The sequence below is a fragment of the Aedes albopictus genome, chromosome 3 (assembly GCF_035046485.1).
Source record: "Aedes albopictus strain Foshan chromosome 3, AalbF5, whole genome shotgun sequence".
NCBI classification, from domain to species: domain Eukaryota; kingdom Metazoa; phylum Arthropoda; class Insecta; order Diptera; family Culicidae; genus Aedes; species Aedes albopictus.
In genome coordinates, this window is record NC_085138.1 from 255,900,975 (window position 1) to 255,923,815 (window position 22,841).

General features: G+C 43.2%; 2 protein-coding genes across 2 annotated transcripts in view; one reads left to right on the plus strand and one right to left on the minus strand.

Moving 5' to 3' along the window:
• LOC109422212 (tyrosine-protein kinase receptor) overlaps positions 1 to 22,841 on the minus strand; it is a 251,711-nt gene that overhangs the window by 208,267 nt on the left and 20,603 nt on the right. The window lies entirely within an intron of this gene.
• On the plus strand, positions 14,137 to 22,138 carry LOC115254659 (uncharacterized). The gene is made up of 7 exons (XM_062857894.1): positions 14,137 to 14,446; positions 15,329 to 15,342; positions 15,989 to 16,048; positions 16,554 to 16,616; positions 16,915 to 17,062; positions 17,126 to 21,432; positions 22,091 to 22,138. The coding sequence occupies exons 1-7, from the start codon at positions 14,137 to 14,139 to the stop codon at positions 22,136 to 22,138; spliced, it is 4,950 nt and encodes a 1,649-aa protein (XP_062713878.1).

Below are 22,841 nucleotides of genomic sequence, written 5' to 3' on the forward strand. Positions count from 1 at the left end.
AGTCGGAATGGCTTGATGTGTGCTCGCTGAAAATCTTTGATGGAACCGGCTGATCGTTGGTCTGCCGGAGAATGTCGAACTGGATGCTGCTGCTGGCACCACGATGATGCATGCGACGCTCGTGTTTGCTCCGTATCGATGACCTCTCTGGGCAAGGTGCAAAGTGTGAATGATGAGGGGTGGAGCATGCACACACAATTTATACCCACAGAATAGAGCCTGTAGCACCGCCCTTTCCGAGTGTTTCTCAGTCAGTTTTGCAGCTAGCGCAAATGGAACGGAATCGCGGAGCGTGTTTCATCATGATCAAATTCTGAGTGACGTAAAATTAAAATTCTTTCAATATGCAAGTCAATAAAATCAATCAATAATTCATAGAAACATGAATTAGACAGACTTTTCCGTATTAACTTTGTAGAAACAAATTGTGAGAAAATAGCTTATAGAGAATAAATCATTTGCGCTCATTTCAGCTGTCTTGTGGCAGTCTCAATTTTCTCAAATTGCATTCTAAACAACTCTTGCGAATGAAATTTTGTGGCCTTGAGAAAGGCCGTTTTACCAGATTTCACTTATTATCACTCGGGAAAGTATCATCTTGATGTGTTTGATGCAAGCAGTGACGCGCTTTTGAAAGTGTGTTTTCCTCCATTGGCAACCGTCCAAAACTTCTCACTGAACCGATCCGATCACCGCCAGCCAGCTGCTGCTTCTGCCACAATCGATAGTGCCAATTTTCCACCGTCCCAAGCAGTCGGAATGGCTTGATGTGTGCTCGCTGAAAATCTTTGATGGAACCGGCTGATCGTTGGTCTGCCGGAGAATGTCGAACTGGATGCTGCTGCTGGCACCACGATGATGCATGCGACGCTCGTGTTTGCTCCGTATCGATGACCTCTCTGGGCAAGGTGCAAAGTGTGAATGATGAGGGGTGGAGCATGCACACACAATTTATACCCACAGAATAGAGCCTGTAGCACCGCCCTTTCCGAGTGTTTCTTAGTCATTTTTGCAGCTAGCGCAAATGGAACGGAATCGCGGAGCGTGTTTCATCATGATCAAATTCTGAGTACCGTAAAATTAAAATTCTTTCAATATGCAAGTCAATAAAATCAATCAATAATTCATAGAAACATGAATTACAGACTTTTCCGTATTAAATTTGTAGAAACAAATAGCTGATAGAGAATAAATCATTTGCGCTCATTTCAGCTGTCTTGTGGCAGTCTCAATTTTCTCAAATTGCATTCTAAACAACTCTTGCGAATGAAATTTTGTGGCCTTGAGAAAGGCCGTTTTACTAGATTTCACTTATTATCACTCGGGAAAGTATCATTTTGATGTGTTTGATGCAAGCAGTGACGCGCTTTTGAAAGCGTGTTTTCCTCCATTGGCAACCGTCCAAAACTTCTCACTGAACCGATCCGATCACCACCATTACTGGTAGGAGCCGATCATCGCCAGCCAGCTGCTGCTTCTGCCACAATGGCGATAGTGCCAATTTTCCACCGTCCCTAGCAGTCGGAATGGCTTGGTGTGTGCTCGCTGAATATCTTTGATGGAACCGGCTGATCGTTGGTCTGCCGGAGAATTTCGAACTGGATGCTGCTGCTGGCACCACAATGATGCATGCGACGCTCGTGTTTTCTCCGCACTGAATGCTGAATGCCGTCGAGAACTGGCCCGCCACTTGCTGCTGTGGATGAGATTTCCGAGTGTCGTCGCTGAGTCGGTGTGCTGCTGCCCAGCTAGAGGTGACACCTCGACGGTGGTCGAAATGGAACTGACGAACAGCTCTCGCATGATCGCATTCCGTTCTGCATCGTGTTTGCCCCTCACGATGCGCACCAATCAGAGAGCGACGGTAGACTGAACGAGAAAATTTGTCCGCTACCCATATTTATAGATTTCAGCGATTTCAATGTCTAACTTTAAAACAAATTTTCCGCTATTTATCAATGATTTTCAGGTTCACCGAATGTTACAAATTGAACGTGGGAGTTTCATCTTTCGAATAACGAAATTTGTTTATCATTTCGTTCAGTGGAAAAGAGACTGTGAGCGTTTAAAATCTATCACTCAAACGTAACGCTCTTGGTTTCATAAATTTTGAAATGACACCGGGTATAGAAAACAGAGACGTAGTCCTACGTCAAAAAACAGAAGGAATTCATAAGGAATTTCTCGATTGGACTTCCTGGAGCAATCCTCGAAGGAAATTCTCAGAGCAATCCTCGGTGGAGGAATCCCCCGGTGGCAATTTATGAAGGAGTCCCCGGAGGAAATTACTGGATGAATCCCCGGTCAAAATTCCCGGAGGAATCTCCGAAATGAACTCCTGAAGCAATCTGAAATTCTCACTGCATATGTTCACCATTTCCTTCCAAGAAACTTCTAGCAGTTTCTCTTGGGAAAGTCAGAAGTCTTTCCGAGAACCCTCTGATAATTTTTCCCACTTCACATGAAACAAAAATCCTGCAATAATTTAGCATCTCTGGAGGGATCCCAATAAGTTACTCCCTGAGCTCCCAAAGAAATCGCCATGAAGAGCAGTTAAAACCTCTTGCATTTTTCCGGCGTCTACTCTACGAGATCCTCACTAGGAATTTCCCCAACAAATCACTTCCGGGAATCTTCAGGCAGTTTCTCCAATCCTGCAACCATTTTATACGAACGCTGCATTGTTTTTGTTGTGCTGGTAACAATGGTAACATCCGGTGCAAATTTTTGACAAATGTGAAGCAGTGAACTGAAATTTTCGGCAACTGTGATGCTGCAAGGGCTGTCGGCAAGAACCGTCACAAATGAATCACCCCTCACAACAGCGTAAAAAGCTGGATACATATGTCATATATTAGTTTCTTTTAATTTTATGCCTATTAGTTGGAATGTTACATCCCCGCAACTTCGACATCGTGGCGTTGCAGGAACTTTGTTGGACTGGACAGAAAGTGTGGAAAAGCGGGCATCAAGCGGCTACCTTCTACCAAAGCTGTGGCACCACGAATGAACTGAGAACAGGATTTATAGTGTCAGGCAAGATGCGACAACGTGTGGCAGCCGATCAACGCAAGGATGTGCATGTTGAGAGTTAAGGGCCGTTTCTTCAACTACAGCATCATTAACGTCCACTGCCCACACGAAAGGAGACCTGATGACCAGGAAGAAGCGTTCTACGCGCAGTTAGAGCAAACATACGATGGTTGCTCGCCGCGTGACGTGAAAATCGTTGTCGGCGACATGAACGCGCAAGTAGGAAGGGAGGAAATGAACAGAGCAGTAATCGGGCGAAACAGCCTGCACGCCGTATCGAATGATAACGGCCAGCGATGTGTAAACTTTGCAGCCTCCCGTGGTATGGTAGTCCGAAGCACCTTCTTCCCCCGCAAAGATATCCACAAAGCCACCTGGAGATCACCCGACCAACAAACAGAAAATCAAATCGACCACGTTCTAATCGACGGTAAATTCTTCTCGGATATAACCAATGTCCGCACATACCGCAGTGCGAATATATATTCGGATCACTACTTAGTCGCTGTATGCATGCGCTCAAAACTTTCGACAGTTATCACCACGCGTCGAAGTCGAACGCCGCGGCTCAACATCGAGCAACTTCGTAACGTAGAAGTGGCTCAAGACTACGCGCAGCAGTTAGCAGTGGCCCTACCAACGGAAGAGCAGCTTGGCGCAGCTACACTTGAAGATGGCTGGAGGGACATCCGATCCGCCATAGGTAGTATCTCGGCTACAGCACTAGGCTTCGCGACTCCGAATCACAGAAACGACTGGTACGACGGCGAATGTGAACAGTTGAAAAACGAGAAGAACGCAGCATGGGCGAGAATGCTGCAACACCGTACGAGAGCGAATGAGGCACGTTACAAACAGGCGCGGAACAGGCAGAACTCAGTCTTCCGGATGAAGAAGCGCCAGCAGGAAGAACGAGATCGCGAAGCGATGGAAGAGCTGTACCGCGCTAAAGACACACGAAAGTTCTACGAGAAGCTGAACCGCTCGCGCAGAGGCTTTGTGCCACAAGCCGACATGTGCCGAGATAATCACGGGAATATACTCACGAGCGAGCGTGAGGTGCTCGAGAGGTGGCGGCAGCATTACGATGAGCTCCTCAATATCGACGTTGCAAGTACCGAAGGTATCGTGGTAACAGATCTAGGAGTATGTGCACAGGACGAAAGACTTCCGGCCCCTGACCTTCAAGAGATTGAGGAGGTTGGCCGGTTGAAAAACAACAAAGCCGCTGGAGCAGATCAACTACCAAGCGAGCTTCTAAAATACGGTGGAGAAGCACTGGTGAGAGCACTACACTGGGTCATTACCAAGATTTGGGAGGAGGAAGTATTACCGGAGGAATGGATGGAAGGTATCGTGTGTCCCATCTACAAAAAGGGCGACAAGTTGGATTGCGGGAACTACCGCGCGATCACACTACTGAGCGCTGCCTACAAGATACTCTCTCAAATTTTATGCCGCCGTCTAACACCGATTGCAAGAGAATTCGTGGGGCAATATCAGGCTGGATTTATGGGTGAACGCGCTACAACGGACCAGATGTTTGCCATCCGCCAGGTGTTGTAGAAATGCGCGCCGCGAATACAACGTGCCCACACATCACTTGTTCATCGATTTCAAATCGGCGTATGATACAATCGATCGAGACCAGCTATGGCAGATTAGGGTAAATGATGACGGTTGGACCAACCAAATAACTGATCATGGTTGGACCATTTTGAAAAAAGTCGATTTTGCTTACATTTTCCAAAACAAAACTAACTAATATCTTGGTACAGTCAATGAATTACTCTTTCTGCATTGAGAAAATATTAACTTACCTCAATTTGTTTTCAAATCTAGGTACTATAGAATGGACGATCTTAAAAGTCTCACTCTTAGCGCAGTTGTGGCTCCAGAATAGCTCTTTTTAAAACACGCACAAAATATGTATTTCTCTTTCAAATTTTTAAACTTTTTGTGCTTTACTATTGCGAAAACATGTCAACTTCACTCTGGTGCCTCATAAATGCATCATTTTCTATTAAAAATCCCATTAATTAGCGAAATTAACCAATATGATTATGATGATGGTTGGCCCTATCTTTGATTTTGGTTGGACCAGGTTGGACCTAACCGTTACCATGATGGTTGCTATGACCGGTTTTGTTATTAATTTTTTTCCGCGCTCTGACAGCTGAAAGTTTCTCGGTTTCTAATGTATTTTAATGTGCTTGAACCTAAAATCTGCTATTCTTCGCGATCTCCCACAAAGTATATCAATAAACCGTGAATATCGTGTGCCGCGCGAGTTTGTGTGCGAGTGTTTTGTGACGATATTTGCTCAATACGTCTGAGTGAGTGGGTGGCTCGGATACCACAGGCAACTTCTATGGACGGTCGCTACAGCTCCGATGTTCCCGAAAGAAAAAAAAAACAAGCCACCATAATCTATGCGCGGATATGCGTTCGAATGAGAGGATCTAACCTGGAGTACCGTCTACCCCCGTTCGTTTGAACGGCACCTCATGCAAACCAGCGGGGTTCATTTTTAATTTGAACGTCTAGCAACTCTGTTAGCATCGAAAAACACACTACTGGCAACCTGATTTGGTGTTTTGTTTTGGTTCTGCGTTCCGTTTCACACCGTTCCATTAGCAGAATGACGTTTGAACCATTTTTAGTTTGAATGATGTGCAGATTAGAGGGGGTCAAACTAAAAAGTGTTCAGATTACATGCGGTCAAACCAACGAGGGTAGACGGTAGTGAAGAAGACCGAGGAGGAGCAGGTGCCTAAGGGCTACCCAGCGAATTGAGGCACATTCTGCTGGGGTGAATTTTATATGTGATGATCTGTTTGAACACCAATTTCTAAACTACCAAAAGCTTACAAGTATTACTACAATAAATAGATTGAATAAATGCGAAACCATCTTGTTTTCTTTCCCGTGATTGCATCGACTTACCCTTGGACGGTCATGGTCACCACCGTGTGCACCTAAAACTGAGCGGTTGGGATTTTTATGTTTCTCGGAGATCGGAACAGGTTGGCGTTATCGAACGTGGTGGGAGGAACCTCTTTGATTTTCCACCAAGAAACGCTAAACTCCCAATGGCTTATACCGCCATTACCGCTAACCGGTGAGTAGAAAATATCCTAAAATTACCTCTTATTCTCATTCACACCATATCCAGTTCACGTGCGCTCCTGCAATCTTACAAATTTTACGTCATTTGTACTATTTTTTGGTTATTTAAGATGAAATTATTATTATTACATTTTAATGTATTAGAATTATACATTTTGAATTTCATATCGATTGAGAAAACCTTTTTTTGTCAGTTGGTCTAACCATGATCAAATCTTTGGTCCAACCATAATCAGTGTTGGTCCAACCAAGATCAGAATTCCCTTGTTATTAAAACGGTTTATTTTAAAATTAAAAGAGTAGGGTAAATGATAATGGTTGGACCAACCAAAAAACTGATCATGGTTGGACCAACTTGAAAAAAGCTGATATTACCAACATAATTTTGAAAATTGTACCGTATATCTCCTTACTCTTATAGCATACTCCTTTTTTATTGAAATGACATCGACTTTCATTAAAATTTATTTAAATCTTTTATATAACTCGGAATTTTGTCAAGGACCACTTTTGAACACAATTGGGGCACCTAGATAACCCGACTTGTCACATTCACAGGAGTCCTATTTTCTTTAAAACTAATAAACTTTTTGATATATACTAATGCGAAAATCTGTAAACTTTATGCTAGCAAATTAAAAATATATCATTTTCTATTGCAAATTAAAGTAATTAGCGATTTAGAACCAACTGAATATTATCATGGTTGGACCAACGAATGATTTTGGTTCGACCAAACCGTTACCATGTTGGTTGCTAAGACCAGCTCTGTTTGTTTACAGTTCACTTTACGCATTGAAAACTTCAAATCTGAAAAGATTGTTGAACCGCATCCTTGAACGGTATCGTTAGTTGTGCGCTGGACTAATTTAGCTCGCAATGAAAGGACAAGTCATGTGACAATAACAGTGATAAATTATCAATTGCGTGATTCCATCGGACGGATATCAAACGACACCCCAACGCAGTTATTATCCAAGCTGAGACTCGTCCGCTTTTAGTGCCTTCAACAGCAAAGTGGACGGCTTCACTTGGTGGTGCACTCATCAGGGAAAACGTGGCGGAAAGAACCGAATATCTACACGGTTACTGTCAAATAGAGGCGGTGGAGCTCACTTCGCATCTTCGACGACTCCGGTCCGGATTGCAAAACTACGACGAGAAGAAAACGAGTATCCCTAAAGCGAAACGGCTCTCACTAACCGAGCTGCTAAGGGATGCAATCCAAATTATCCTGCAGTGGTGAGAAGCACTGCCCTGCTGGCCAAGCTCTAGCGCAACCCGGAAGTTAAGCCTTAAGTTGATACAGTAATTAATGCACGGGAATGTACTTTGTCCATTGCATCGCGGGAAGGTGGCTTGCAGTAACTTCTTATTTTGTACAATAGCGTTTCAGGCTTTGGGAACGATTCAACGCTCGATGCTAGGTGCTACGTGTATTTTGAGCATGCCTTGTTTTAAGAATACTAAAAAATAAAAACATCAATATACAAAATACATATTTTCTTGTTTTCCTTCACTGTATCTATCATTATAAAACATCGGTCTTCCACATTCATTCCGTTCTACCTTAAAGGATAGACATCTTTTAAGTTGAAGACATGACAAAGCCACACCCCAAATTTCCAAGAGCACAAATCTGAAGAACCGAATGACGGTTTGCTCTGAAAAGTTGATCGATTTGTCACTACCAGCAGGTAACAAATCGATCAACTTTTCAGTGGAAACCGACATTTGGTTCTTCAGATTTGTGCTCTTGAAAATTTGAGGTGTGGTTTCGTCATATCTAAACCTTCAACGCACGTAAAACTTGCTAGAATAATCAAATGGTATTGATATTTAATTAACTTTTTGGGATAAAAATGTTCTTATGTATGCTCTTACTGATACTGCTACTAATTTTAACTAAAAGTAACATTCTTCTATCAAAGACACCGTGTGGTCCAACCATTATCAATGTACTGGTCCAACCATAATCAGCATTGGTCCAACCAAAATCAAAATTGTGTGATAAATAAAAACGATTTTTACAGTGAAATATCAAGTAAATTATCAAATTGACGTACGTTTCAGAAACTAGAAGAGTAGAGCTTTCCCCCAACCTTTAGTTTATTATAGAAAAATGCTATGATCATAGGGGAAAAACGACTTATATTTCGACCATGTAGTAAAACACCACAACCTGGTCCAACCATCATCATTTACCCTAAATTAACGTTCCGTCGGGCTTTTCGTAAACTAGAAGAGTAGAACTTTCCATCAATCCCAAGTTTTGAATGTAAAAAACTTACTAGCATATTTTAAAATCGACTTGAATTTTGACTACTTGAAAAATACCCAGAATTGGTCCAACCATCATCATTTACCCTATGCACGAATACGGATTCCCGGATAAACTGATACGGTTGATCAAGGCGACGATGGATCGAGTGATGTGCGTAGTTCGAGTATCAGGGACACTCTCGAGTCCCTTCGAATCTCGCAGAGGGTTACGGCAAGGTGATGGTCTTTCGTGCTTGCTGTTCAACATTGCTTTGGAGGGTGTAATAAGAAGAGCGGGGATAAACACGAGTGGGACGATTTTCACGAAGTCCGTTCAGCTGCTTGGTTTCGCCGATGATATTGATATTATTGCTCGTAAATTTGAGACGATGGCGGAAACGTACATCCGACTAAAGAGGGAAGCTAGGCGAATCGGATTAGTCATAAATGTGTCGAAGACAAAGTACATGATGGCAAAGGGGTCCAGGGAGGAATCACCGCGCCCGCCACCCCGAATTCATATCGACGGTGATGAAATCGAGGCGGTTGAAGAATTCGTGTACTTGGGCTCACTGGTGACCGACGACAACGACACCAGCAGAGAAATTCAGAGGCGCATTGTGGCAGGAAATCGTGCCTACTTTGGACTACGCAGAACTCTACGATCGAATAAAGTTCGCCGTAACACGAAGTTAACCATCTACAAAACGTTGATTAGACCGGTCGTCCTCTATGGGCACGAAACATGGACCCTACGTGCAGAGGACCAACGCGCCCTTGGAGTTTTCGAACGGAAGTTGTTGCGTACCATCTACGGCGGAGTGCAGATGGAAGACGGGACTTGGAGAAGGCGAATGAACCACGAGCTGCATCAGCTGCTGGAAGAACCAACCATCGTCCATACCGCGAAAATCGGGAGGCTACGGTGGGCGGGTCACGTCATCAGGATGTCGGATAGCAACCCGACTAAAATGGTTCTCGAGAGTCATCCGACCGGTACAAGAAGACGTGGAGCGCAGCGAGCTAGGTGGGTCGACCAAGTGGAGGACGATCTGCGGACCCTACGCAGAGTGCGGAACTGGAGACAAACAGCCATGGACCGAGTGGAATGGAGGCGACTACTATGTACAGAAGAGGCCACCCCGGCCTTAGCCTGACCGGTAAGGTAAGTAAGTTGGAATGTTAAGCATTGATGTCACATGTGATAAAACTTGTTCAAAAATCAATGTTCAACCAAAAAAGCCAGATTAATCCACCTAGTGGTGATAGTGCCTTTCTCGTCGAATATGTACTTATAATCTTTCCGTCGACGCAATCAATCTTGCCTTAGAGTCAGTGATCAGCCCCAACATTTGGGGCCCAAATCTCTGTGCTTTGGTAACGGATAAGAAGGAGGAAATGCTCATTACAGCCTTCTGGGACTGTACCACCAGCGGTGTCATGGTCGCGATTTTGACGTAGGACTACGTCTCTGTTTTCTATACCCGGTGTCATTTCAAAATTTATGAAACCAAGAGCGTTACGTTTGAGTGATAGATTTTAAACGCTCACAGTCTCTTTTCCACTGAACGAAATGATAAACAAATTTCGTTATTCGAAAGATGAAACTCCCACGTTCAATTTGTAACATTCGGTGAACCTGAAAATCATTGATAAATAGCGGAAAATTTGTTTTAAAGTTAGACATTGAAATCGCTGAAATCTATAAATATGGGTAGCGGACAAATTTTCTCGTTCAGTCTACCGTCGCTCTCTGATTGGTGCGCATCGTGAGGGGCAAACACGATGCAGAACGGAATGCGATCATGCGAGAGCTGTTCGTCAGTTCCATTTCGACCACCGTCGAGGTGTCACCTCTAGCTGGGCAGCAGCACACCGACTCAGCGACGACACTCGGAAATCTCATCCACAGCAGCAAGTGGCGGGCCAGTTCTCGACGGCATTCAGCATTCAGTGCGGAGAAAACACGAGCGTCGCATGCATCATTGTGGTGCCAGCAGCAGCATCCAGTTCGAAATTCTCCGGCAGACCAACGATCAGCCGGTTCCATCAAAGATATTCAGCGAGCACACACCAAGCCATTCCGACTGCTAGGGACGGTGGAAAATTGGCACTATCGCCATTGTGGCAGAAGCAGCAGCTGGCTGGCGATGATCGGCTCCTACCAGTAATGGTGGTGATCGGATCGGTTCAGTGAGAAGTTTTGGACGGTTGCCAATGGAGGAAAACACGCTTTCAAAAGCGCGTCACTGCTTGCATCAAACACATCAAAATGATACTTTCCCGAGTGATAATAAGTGAAATCTAGTAAAACGGCCTTTCTCAAGGCCACAAAATTTCATTCGCAAGAGTTGTTTAGAATGCAATTTGAGAAAATTGAGACTGCCACAAGACAGCTGAAATGAGCGCAAATGATTTATTCTCTATCAGCTATTTGTTTCTACAAATTTAATACGGAAAAGTCTGTAATTCATGTTTCTATGAATTATTGATTGATTTTATTGACTTGCATATTGAAAGAATTTTAATTTTACGGTACTCAGAATTTGATCATGATGAAACACGCTCCGCGATTCCGTTCCATTTGCGCTAGCTGCAAAAATGACTAAGAAACACTCGGAAAGGGCGGTGCTACAGGCTCTATTCTGTGGGTATAAATTGTGTGTGCATGCTCCACCCCTCATCATTCACACTTTGCACCTTGCCCAGAGAGGTCATCGATACGGAGCAAACACGAGCGTCGCATGCATCATCGTGGTGCCAGCAGCAGCATCCAGTTCGACATTCTCCGGCAGACCAACGATCAGCCGGTTCCATCAAAGATTTTCAGCGAGCACACATCAAGCCATTCCGACTGCTTGGGACGGTGGAAAATTGGCACTATCGATTGTGGCAGAAGCAGCAGCTGGCTGGCGGTGATCGGATCGGTTCAGTGAGAAGTTTTGGACGGTTGCCAATGGAGGAAAACACACTTTCAAAAGCGCGTCACTGCTTGCATCAAACACATCAAGATGATACTTTCCCGAGTGATAATAAGTGAAATCTGGTAAAACGGCCTTTCTCAAGGCCACAAAATTTCATTCGCAAGAGTTGTTTAGAATGCAATTTGAGAAAATTGAGACTGCCACAAGACAGCTGAAATGAGCGCAAATGATTTATTCTCTATAAGCTATTTTCTCACAATTTGTTTCTACAAAGTTAATACGGAAAAGTCTGTCTAATTCATGTTTCTATGAATTATTGATTGATTTTATTGACTTGCATATTGAAAGAATTTTAATTTTACGTCACTCAGAATTTGATCATGATGAAACACGCTCCGCGATTCCGTTCCATTTGCGCTAGCTGCAAAACTGACTGAGAAACACTCGGAAAGGGCGGTGCTACAGGCTCTATTCTGTGGGTATAAATTGTGTGTGCATGCTCCACCCCTCATCATTCACACTTTGCACCTTGCCCAGAGAGGTCATCGATACGGAGCAAACACGAGCGTCGCATGCATCATCGTGGTGCCAGCAGCAGCATCCAGTTCGACATTCTCCGGCAGACCAACGATCAGCCGGTTCCATCAAAGATTTTCAGCGAGCACACATCAAGCCATTCCGACTGCTTGGGACGGTGGAAAATTGGCACTATCGATTGTGGCAGAAGCAGCAGCTGGCTGGCGGTGATCGGATCGGTTCAGTGAGAAGCTTTGGACGGTTGCCAATGGAGGAAAACACACTTTCAAAAGCGCGTCACTGCTTGCATCAAACACATCAAGATGATACTTTCCCGAGTGATAATAAGTGAAATCTGGTAAAACGGCCTTTCTCAAGGCCACAAAATTTCATTCGCAAGAGTTGTTTAGAATGCAATTTGAGAAAATTGAGACTGCCACAAGACAGCTGAAATGAGCGCAAATGATTTATTCTCTATAAGCTATTTTCTCACAATTTGTTTCTACAAAGTTAATACGGAAAAGTCTGTCTAATTCATGTTTCTATGAATTATTGATTGATTTTATTGACTTGCATATTGAAAGAATTTTAATTTTACGTCACTCAGAATTTGATCATGATGAAACACGCTCCGCGATTCCGTTCCATTTGCGCTAGCTGCAAAAATGACTGAGAAACACTCGGAAAGGGCGGTGCTACAGGCTCTATTCTGTGGGTATAAATTGTGTGTGCATGCTCCACCCCTCATCATTCACACTTTGCACCTTGCCCAGAGAGGTCATCGATACGGAGCAAACACGAGCTCGCATGCATCATCGTGGTGCCAGCAGCAGCATCCAGTTCGACATTCTCCGGCAGACCAACGATCAGCCGGTTCCATCAAAGATTTTCAGCGAGCACACACCAAGCCATTCCGACTGCTTGGGACGGTGGAAAATTGGCACTATCGCCATTGTGGCAGAAGCAGCAGCTGGCTGGCGATGATCGGCTCCTACCAGTAATGGTGGTGATCGGATCGGTTCAGTGAGAACTTTTGGACGGTTGTCAATGGAGGAAAACACGCTTTCAAAAGCGCGTCACTGCTTGCATCAAACACATCAAGATGATACTTTCCCGAGTGATAATAAGTGAAATCTAGTAAAACGGCCTTTCTCAAGGCCACAAAATTTCATTCGCAAGAGTTGTTTAGAATGCAATTTGAGAAAATTGAGACTGCCACAAGACAGCTGAAATGAGGGCAAATGATTTTTTTTCTATCAGCTATTTTCTCACAATTTGTTTCTACAAATTTTATACGGAAAAGTCTGTCTAATTCATGTTTCTAATTATTGATTGATTTCGCCGACAGACAAAAATATTCGCTGTGAAATGACAAGTAAAGACACGGACACGTTTAATGCTTCCAGTGAGCTATTTTCTCTTTGAAGGAAACACGATACTAGACAACGGACTAGCATGCAACGCCCAGTGGCACAGCCGAAAACTTTTCCTGACAGCTGCGGCGGGAATCGAACCCGCGCTCCTTAGCACGATGCGACTAAAGGCTTGGTGACCTTAGCCGCACGACCACGAAGCCACACAATACTTTCGCCACGACAATTCGCGATCTTAATTTTTGAAGGTTACTTCATTCTATTTGCAGACGTAATTTACGAAAGCTATTGAATTTGTGCCTTTGTCAAGGCCACCACATTTTCATGAGAGAGTTGTTATAGAAAAATTTATCAAGTGATTTTGTTTCAGGCCTAATTCATACGAAATTTAGAACGCATCATCGCATGATTCATGTAAACCGAGATGTAAACGGTTAATCATCACAGCCACATAACCCACAAGGCAACGGTTTAATACATTTAATTTTTCAATCATTTAATGTTCTTAAGTAATTACTCATATTATCTGTCCACTGAAGCAGGTTGAAGTTGCTGCATCCTGCTCCCACCCATTTGTTGACAAATGGATAAGAGCAGGATGCATCAACCTCCAGCCGATTTCAACCTACCTCACTCAACAGGACTGGAAACCGTAGCTCCGCCTTTTTGGAATGATTCTCTGTTTAATCACACTGCCCGCCCATTTTCCTTTCGCTGGCATACCTAACAGAATTGGTTATGGGTTTTGTGGTTATAAAAGTCATAGCATTGTGTCACTAGTTGTCCATTTTGACTCTACTGTCGACGGAGGTGGTTCTTCCGAGGAAGTGTTCTCTGCCAGTGAAGTGTCAGTTGAAAAGGTGTGAAGTGAGCTGTTTGGCGTGCGTTATCAGTGAAAGATGTCTCGACACATGCAGTCCAAGTACCTTGCGGAGTCCCGCAAGCGAAGGCGTGAAGAGGAGGAAGAGATTCGAGTTTCGCCGAAGCCTGCATTGACCAGTGCTGAACGGATGAGGCAGTACAGGCTACGGAAGAAACAAACGCGGGAAAATGTCAGCGTTGGCGTCGACGCAAATACCATTACCGATACAGCTCCGACTGTCCAGCCCGACCCGGTGCCTAATTATATCCTTGAGCCTCTTCCGGGTAGGAGCACCGATCCGGTTTGGTTTGTTGCTGTCGCGCAAGATGGATCGTTACTCTTTAGCGGTAAGTGATGTGTAAATTCAGTAACAAATTTTGAAAACGACGTATAATCAATGCTACACCATTGATGATACGTCGTTTTCAAAATTTGTTACTGAATTTACAAACTTTAAACCACGCTCGTTGGATACACCACACAGGAGATCGCTGTGATCGTGATTGTTCTCAGATCGAACCAAATTGCTAAATTTCTTTAAAGCCATCAGTACACACTTTGCCAAGTGTACAAACTTTTCCGCACGCATCAACCAACGGCAAAGCATACGCTTGACATTTCCGATGTTTTGACAATGTTGAGACCGACTTTGGCCTGCTGGATTATGCGTGCGGAAAAATTTGCACACTTGGCGAAGCGTGTACTGCTAGCTTAAGATTAGACTCAGTTTAGTACTCAGGATCAAATATTTTACAATGAACGAGCATCATCTAACATTAATTTCATTCTGATCAATACAAATCAAATGTTTGTACATTGATTTTACGCCAATGATCGTAAGTTATGCAATACTTTCTCATTCTCGCGAATAACCTACTCAAAAAGTTCCACGACCGAACGAGGATTCAAACGCAGCAACAGGTTCTCATTGAAAATTCGCAAGTTCACCACCACTGCTCTCTGGATCACAAATTCTCAGCTGACAAATAAATAATAAATAATATAAATGGTTAACAGTGACGGTCTATTTATATTATTTATTTGTCGTTTGAGAATTATAAATATAATTTTGGATAACAAAACTTCATTCTGACGTTACGCCCAAACTGGGACAAAGTACTCTCCTTAGCTAATTATGTCATGAATACATATTACCTGAGAGCTTCCTTTTTTATTTTTTATTTGATTAAACTCAAACATTGACTTCATTCTATTTCCTTGTTTAACAGCCAATGTATACAGAGTAAGTGATTCAGCCTTTTGCTTTTCAATCTTTAGTTCCATTGCGTTTTGTTAAAATATTGTATGTATTGTGTTGGGATATTGACATGTTTGTGTGATCAGCTGTTAGCTGCTGGGAGTTAAGAGAGCTTTCTTGCATCCTTTTGTATTATGTATATCATGTGACAGGTCAGATGATACTCTATGTCCAAGAAAGTTCCGAATGTTTTCATTACAAAAAGATCCTGGACTGATCAGAAATCGGGCACGCATCCCTCAGCATTGCCTTGCTAAATACCTGAGAGTTTATCGCTTCAAATATTTTTCCCTCAAAATTGGAATATTTGCACTGGATGTTGCACCTTTTTTGTGAACTATGTGAATTAATATCTGACGGAAATCAATTGTGAAATTCATTGCAAAACGCATTTATCAACTTCAAGAAACAATATGTACACGTTTAACAGTAGTTCCTTCCACATTCGCTTTAATTCATTGATAGGAAAAAATCATGACATCATGATTCAGACAGATTCTGTACAGGCCATACAAAACTTTATGTTATGCTTTAAGTAGCTTGCAATATAATAGAAAAATGATATTCTAGTTGAATCCGAAATTTGCCGACGCGTGAATGACAATTGACAGTTTTTGTCTAATTTTTATAGGTTCCGCTCCGCCTGTTATCAGAGGTGGAGAAACTCAAGACGGACAATTTCAAAGCCAAGGTATGTATGCTACGAAAAATATATGCATTTTGTTTTTTGTGAAAATCAAAATATTTATTTGAATCGTCAACAATCATCAATTCAAAAAGAGTACAAATATCCAACAAAGAAATCTTACTTGTAAGCCTTGAGTGATAATAACTGAATTGTGCGATTATTGGGTACCTACTACCTCTAAAAGCCTTTATAACTGAACCTATTATAGCTTTCGAATATATTATTCAAGGTGACAAAATCGTAAAAAAAATGAGCTTTTAACTTTTATACACCACACTGTGAATTAAATTAATCATTTATGATTCATTAATTGAACACTATTCAAAGCCATACTTTTCAATATTGATTTCATTTGTTTTTTTTTCAAATATTACAACTGTATATTATAACCTTTTTAACTTTTGAAAGCTGACGAAAAGTATGTCACAAGTTTTCTATGTGGACCTTGAACCTGCATAACTCGATTGTTATAAATAACTGAAACATTAACGTGAACGAACTTTTACAGAGATTGTTCCGTCGCATTCTGGGCAAAACAGATTTGTTCAAACTCCTGATATCTCTAGTCAGGGTAAGTAATATGCAAATGCTATGTTTTAATCGCTATGAATATCGATTTGTACAATTTAACATAAGCTATTGCATTTTTTTCTCAAGGTGAACCGGAGTTTGAAAAAGCGGACCGAGAATTCCATAAACGGTTCATTGAGAATGACTTCGGTGTTGCATGCAGCGTGTGCGACAGGCTGTGGTTTAAAAATGATTTGAAACCAATTAAAGAAGCTGCAGGAAGGATATTGTTGGAAGGTGGTCATTTTGAATCTATCGTGGGATTTGAAGTGTGTCAAACCTGCCGAAGTACTTTGCAGCGAGGCACGGTGCCAACTTTGTCATCGTCAAATGGGTTCAAATATCCGCCTTACCCACCGAGTCTACCACCGCTAGACCCAATTAGCGAGAGATTGATCTCGCCTCGACTACCGTTTATGCAGATTCGCCGCCTGCGCCAAGCGCAAGGTATGACTAACTTACATTCTAATGATTCATTCGATTTTTATAAAATATCATCCGAAATTTTAGGCAGTTACACGATCATTGGTCAGGTGATCAATGTTCCAGTAGATGTAGATGAGATGGTTAGGGCACTTCCACGCGAGCTTGAAGATGATTATGCTTTTAACGTGTGCATTAAAAAGCACCTTATTCATAAATCAAATTACTTGTCTGGATTCGTCAAAAAGTCTGTGGTGAAAGCTTGGTTGGAATATCTTGTTACCACTCCTTTGTATAGACGGGAGGGGGTAAGTTTTAACCAGGAACGATTGAGCGCTATTGCTTCTGAGCCTCAACCTGGTTCATCGCGGGATGGAGACGCGATCCAGCTGGATATCATCGAGGAAACCAATGATGTGGAGATGTTTGCTGGTCAACAACAGACACTTATGTGGAATGAGGATAAGTGTTTGGAAATCGCCCCAGCTCAAAACAGGAGACCAGTTTCCATCGTTTACGATGATGATGCCGAGGAGCTTTCCTTTCCGGATATTTATCTTGGACACCCCAGAAAATTCAAGGCTGGGATTCACGTCACGCCTTTCATGAAGGCTACTAGTGAGCTGAGACGGAGTGATAGGCGAGGAGCCAAGCCCAACCATTTGCTGTACATGGCTATGAAGATTCTGCGTCTTCGAGTTACCGAAGGGTTACAGCATGTCTTCAAAAGCGTGGGAACCGCGAACATAACGCGAGGACAGCTCAACGACCGAGCTTTCGTGGAAGGTCTTATGGAACGGAACCTGTCGTTTATGAAGTCGATACCAAATTCAGTGCAATATTGGTATCAAAGGAAACAGGACCTTTTTGCCATGATACGACAGTTGGGGAAGCCAACCATGTTCCTGACTCTGAGTGCCAGTGAAACTCAATGGCCTCTTTTGTTGAAGCAGCTACACAAACTCTCCAGTGAGTATAACGGCATTGCTTTAACAGACCCGCTGCAGGAGTTGAGTGCTCTACAGCGAGCAACGTTGGTCAATGATGATGCCGTCACGTGCTGCTTGTACTTCAACAAGCTTGTCGATGTTCTCATGACGATCCTTTCTTCACCAAGGTTCAGCCCGTTGGGAAAGCATTACGTCGTGGACTCCTTCAAGCGCATCGAGTTTCAGCACCGCGGCAGCCCACATGCACATATCATGCTTTGGCTCGCAAACGATCCTAACGAAACTGTTTCTGAAGATATGCCTGCTACAATGGAGCTTATTAGGAAAGTTAGTTCCATCAGCGCTGTGCATTTACCGGAAACGATCAAGAAGCAGATTCATGACCACACGCGTACTTGTTACAAACGTAATGAAAAGCGTTGCAGGTTTAACATACCGTACTGGCCAATGAACGAAGAGCGTACACTGATTCCTCTCACCGCTGATGATAGTCGCCGTGATCGATTGAGGAAGCGTGCCTCGGAAATGAGACAAGTTTTGGAAACCAAGGCATTTGACACGTTAGAGGAGTTTCTAGACGACTGTAAATGTACATACGAGTACTACCTTGATGTTCTGCGTTCTTCGATTAAACGACCAACGATCTTCCTGAAGCGAGCGATGAATGAGCTATGGACGAATCCTTTCAACCCATGGATTGCTCAAAAGCTTCGTTCTAACATGGATTTGCAGTTCATCCTCGACGTGTACTCATGTGCGTGTTACTTGGTTGACTATGTCAACAAGTCGAACCGCGGTATAAGTGGATTGCATCGAGAGCTTATCGCTCTGCAAGAGCAGTATCCGGATCAAGATTACACGGCGTTGCTGAAGAAGGTTAGTTTGAAAATGTTGAACTCTGTGGAGATGTGTGCCCAGGAAGCTGCATGGGTACTTCTGCGATTGCCTATGTCTGAAGCCAGCAGGAAAGTTCAATTCTTGCCAACGATGTGGCCTCATGAAAGGATAAGATCTAGGAAACAGTACAGGCAGATGGATGAAGAGGAAATCGATGAGGATTCGACTGATGTGTGGACCAAGAACATTATCCAGAAATACGAAGAGCGCGATGGCTTAGAAGATGTTTGTTTAGCTGACTTCGCAGCACGGTACACTCAAAGAAGAGGTACTAACACCTACACTATCCGGAATGTTCCACGAATACTAAGATGGCGTGGCTACAGCATGAACGAGTTGGCTGAGTACAAGCGTGAATCGGTACTTTTGTTTTGGCCATTCAGAAACGAAGTCTGCGACATTCTGGATGGCAACAAGTTTCTTCAGCTTTATGATGCGAATGAGGCAGATCTCTTGAGAAAACGAAGGGAATATGACTGCGAGCTGAATTTGGAACAGACTGTAGAGGAATACCTTCGTACTTGTGAGAACGAAGAGGTTGGTGAGCAGGAGAATGCCGCTACAGAGAAAAATGATGAATTTGTGCGAACGATCATCATGGAGCCCAACAACGACGATATTGAACATTTGCCCACAGGAGCACTGAATGCTGTCATCAGGCAACGTACTAATGTCATGTCGAAAGAAGATTACTGTGCAATGGTGAGGACAACCAATGCTGAGCAGCGCGACCTCATCCTGCAAATGATCCACAGTTTGCACAGTTACGATGAAAGCAGCAAGCCGATGCAGATTTTCTTTACTGGACCTGCTGGGTGCGGTAAAACATTCACTCTGCGCATTTTAATGGAGACGATAAATCGCTACAGTCAAGCCCACAACGCGCAGAAGAACGCCTTTGTGGCGTGTGCTTCCACCGGAAAAGCAGCCGTTGCTATAGGAGGAACAACCGTTCATTCAGCGTTTCGGATCACTATGTCAAGGCGAGCCAATTCGAAACTCAGCTTTGAGATGCTGCAGTTGTATCGCAATGCTTTTGCAAACATTAAGGCGGTCATAATCGATGAAGTTAGTATGATTGGTGCGGATATTCTCAACACCATTCATGCGCGTCTTCAGGACATTAGTGGCAATTATGATGATCCATTTGGCGGAATTAACATCGTATTCTGTGGAGACTTGCGACAATTGCCACCCGTCAATGCAAGGCCTGTTTACAAGCCTACAGGTAATTCCTTTCACGGTGCTGTTCTTTGGCAAGCATTGGATTTCTTACCGCTTGTTAAGGTGATGCGGCAGACAGATGTAGAGTTCTCCAGTATACTCACTAAGATTGGTAATGGCCAGCAAATGACTGCTGAGGAGACCAAACTGATTGAAAGTCGGTTCCGTACTGTAGAGTGGTGTAAACAAAACGCACCAGGAGCAATAAGGCTTTATCATCGGAATGCGGATGTTGAAGCATACAACAACGAAGTTCTGCATAATCAGGATGCTCTGGACTGTATAGCAGATGACGTTTTTGCGGGATACAAGGACGCTGGTCAACTGGCAAGCTCTCGCATCAAGCTCTACAAGATGAGCGTCGTGGAAACCGGTGGGTTACCGTATTTGCTACGCCTTTCCGTTGGTATGCCATACATGATTACAACCAACGTCGATGTAGAAGATGGCGTAGTGAATGGTGCGATAGGTGAGCTGAAATATATTGAAAAGGATGAAGACGGCTCAGTTGTGAAACTATGGTTCAAGTACGACAACGAGACGATAGGTGCTGCGTTGAGGATCAAATCGCGACCAACTGTCTATTCAAGGCCAGGAATTCTGCAACCCGATTGGACTCCTATTGCAAAGCGTTCAGGTAACATAAAGCTAAGCAGCATCATTAAATGCAAACGCATACAGTTTCCGGTGGTTAGTGCCTGTGCGTTAACAGTTCATAAGTCGCAAGGTGGCACTTTCTCCGAGGTCGTGTATGATTATGACAAGAGTCAAGATCAGCAATTGGTGTACGTTGGCTTGTCACGTGTTACGACGCTTCAAGGCCTTTACTTAACGAACTCCGCAAACTCGTTTAAATTTCATCATGCTAAGGGTAGCAACTCACCAAAGATGGTGGATTTAAGGAACGAGTTGTTGCGTTTGAGTAATCACCGACTGCGTACACTAGGAGATGAACTGAGTGAAGTAGTTGAAAACAGCGGCTCTGCATGTACATTGATGAGCCTCAATGTACAGAGTTTGAACGCTCACGCGCAGGACATAGCGACTGATCGAATCCTTTCAAGCGTAGAATTTCTCGCTCTGAATGAAACCTGGATGGATGCTACCTCTCCAATAGAGATTGATGGATATAAGCGCATCACCCAGTGCAAGCGAATGGGTATGAGAGCGGCTGGAGTTGCGATCTATCAGAAGGAAACGGCATCAACCGTGGCTGTTCCGCATCCCATCAAGCAACTCGGTGAGGATCGAGACGAGACGTTTGCTGAAGTGATCAACTATGGAGACATATGTGCAGCAACGGTTAATATTATGGGAACCGAAGTACTTCTAATGTCGGTTTACATTTCACCAGGAACAACCATAAGAAATACAAAGTTGTTCATGACACGGAAATTGTTCAGATATGTTAGACTGGACACGCCAATGGTTGTCACTGGAGACTTTAATATTGACGTTTCCAAACAAGAAAATTTTGATTTCCTTAACTTCATGAAGAAGCATTTAAATTTAACATTAGCTAATCCTCATAACGAAGCAACCACACTAGGTGGATCGTGTATTGATTTAACCTTTATTAAAAATATTAGCGCAGAGTGTAGACGCTATTGCTCTTATTTTTCTTACCACCGTCCAATTTTGTCTGTGCTCGCAGTAGAAGTGCCCGAACCATCAAACATCTAATCTACGGAAGATACATCGCTACGCTCAAGAAACCGGAGCCCGGAATGCAACGTTATTCGATACGATACACAGCAAATACTCACCACAAACAACACCTGGTCGCTGACAATCATCGGCACAAGAACCTTCCCAGGAACATCAAAACCACCAAACACCAAACGGTCCTTTTCAGGACCACCAAAATAGTCCACAAGAGTTATTGGAGAAAGTTTTCCAGACCAACATATTTTCATTCCTGTTCTTGACACTTCTTCTATTTCTTTTCTACTTCTTTTTCTACTTCTTTTTGTTCTTCTAGGCAGAAATCCAAACTGAAACGGAGCTTGTCTCTCAGCTCAGCGTTTAATCATCACTTAAATAACTATTAACTGAGAATTTTCTTTTCAAGTCAACAATGTTTGCATTCGTACGCACAAACACGCACAAACACGGAAGTCAAGATCCTCGGCCGTAACGGAAATTACGTCCAGACACCCTTGCTGTTGCTTAATAGCTACGCATACACCAGATAGGGTAGAAGCTCCAAAAAAGTTTATTACACGCTAAAACTTGTCCTACGTCAAGCTTGCGGTTATGTCATAGACATTACCCACCCCTAGTTTTTTTCCGCAGTCAAGTTCGCAGATTGTGAACAATCCTCGGTACTCACTTTACGTAATTTATGTTAAGTCCCTTACTATCAGAGCTGTCAGATCGGTGTAACACGCTAAATATAATTTACACAAAAGGCAATTAACACGGAAAAAATACACGGTAATGAATATTTATTGGATACCGGACTGGACACAGAAAATTTGATCGTTTTCTTTGGTACATCGAGGTCTTGAAATTAGTCTATGGTACCACCTACAAATTTCTCAATCATGAAAATACTTTATTTAGAAATTCAAGGTCATCATCGAATTGGGGTACTTATTCCTACGATATGTTCAACGTATGGGCAGAGCCGAAAGTATCAGACCTTTTAGTTGACTGCTTGATAGTCCCCACTGGAGGCTGATTCATACCAAGATGACAATTACTAGCCAGGATTTAACTTTTTCACAGAT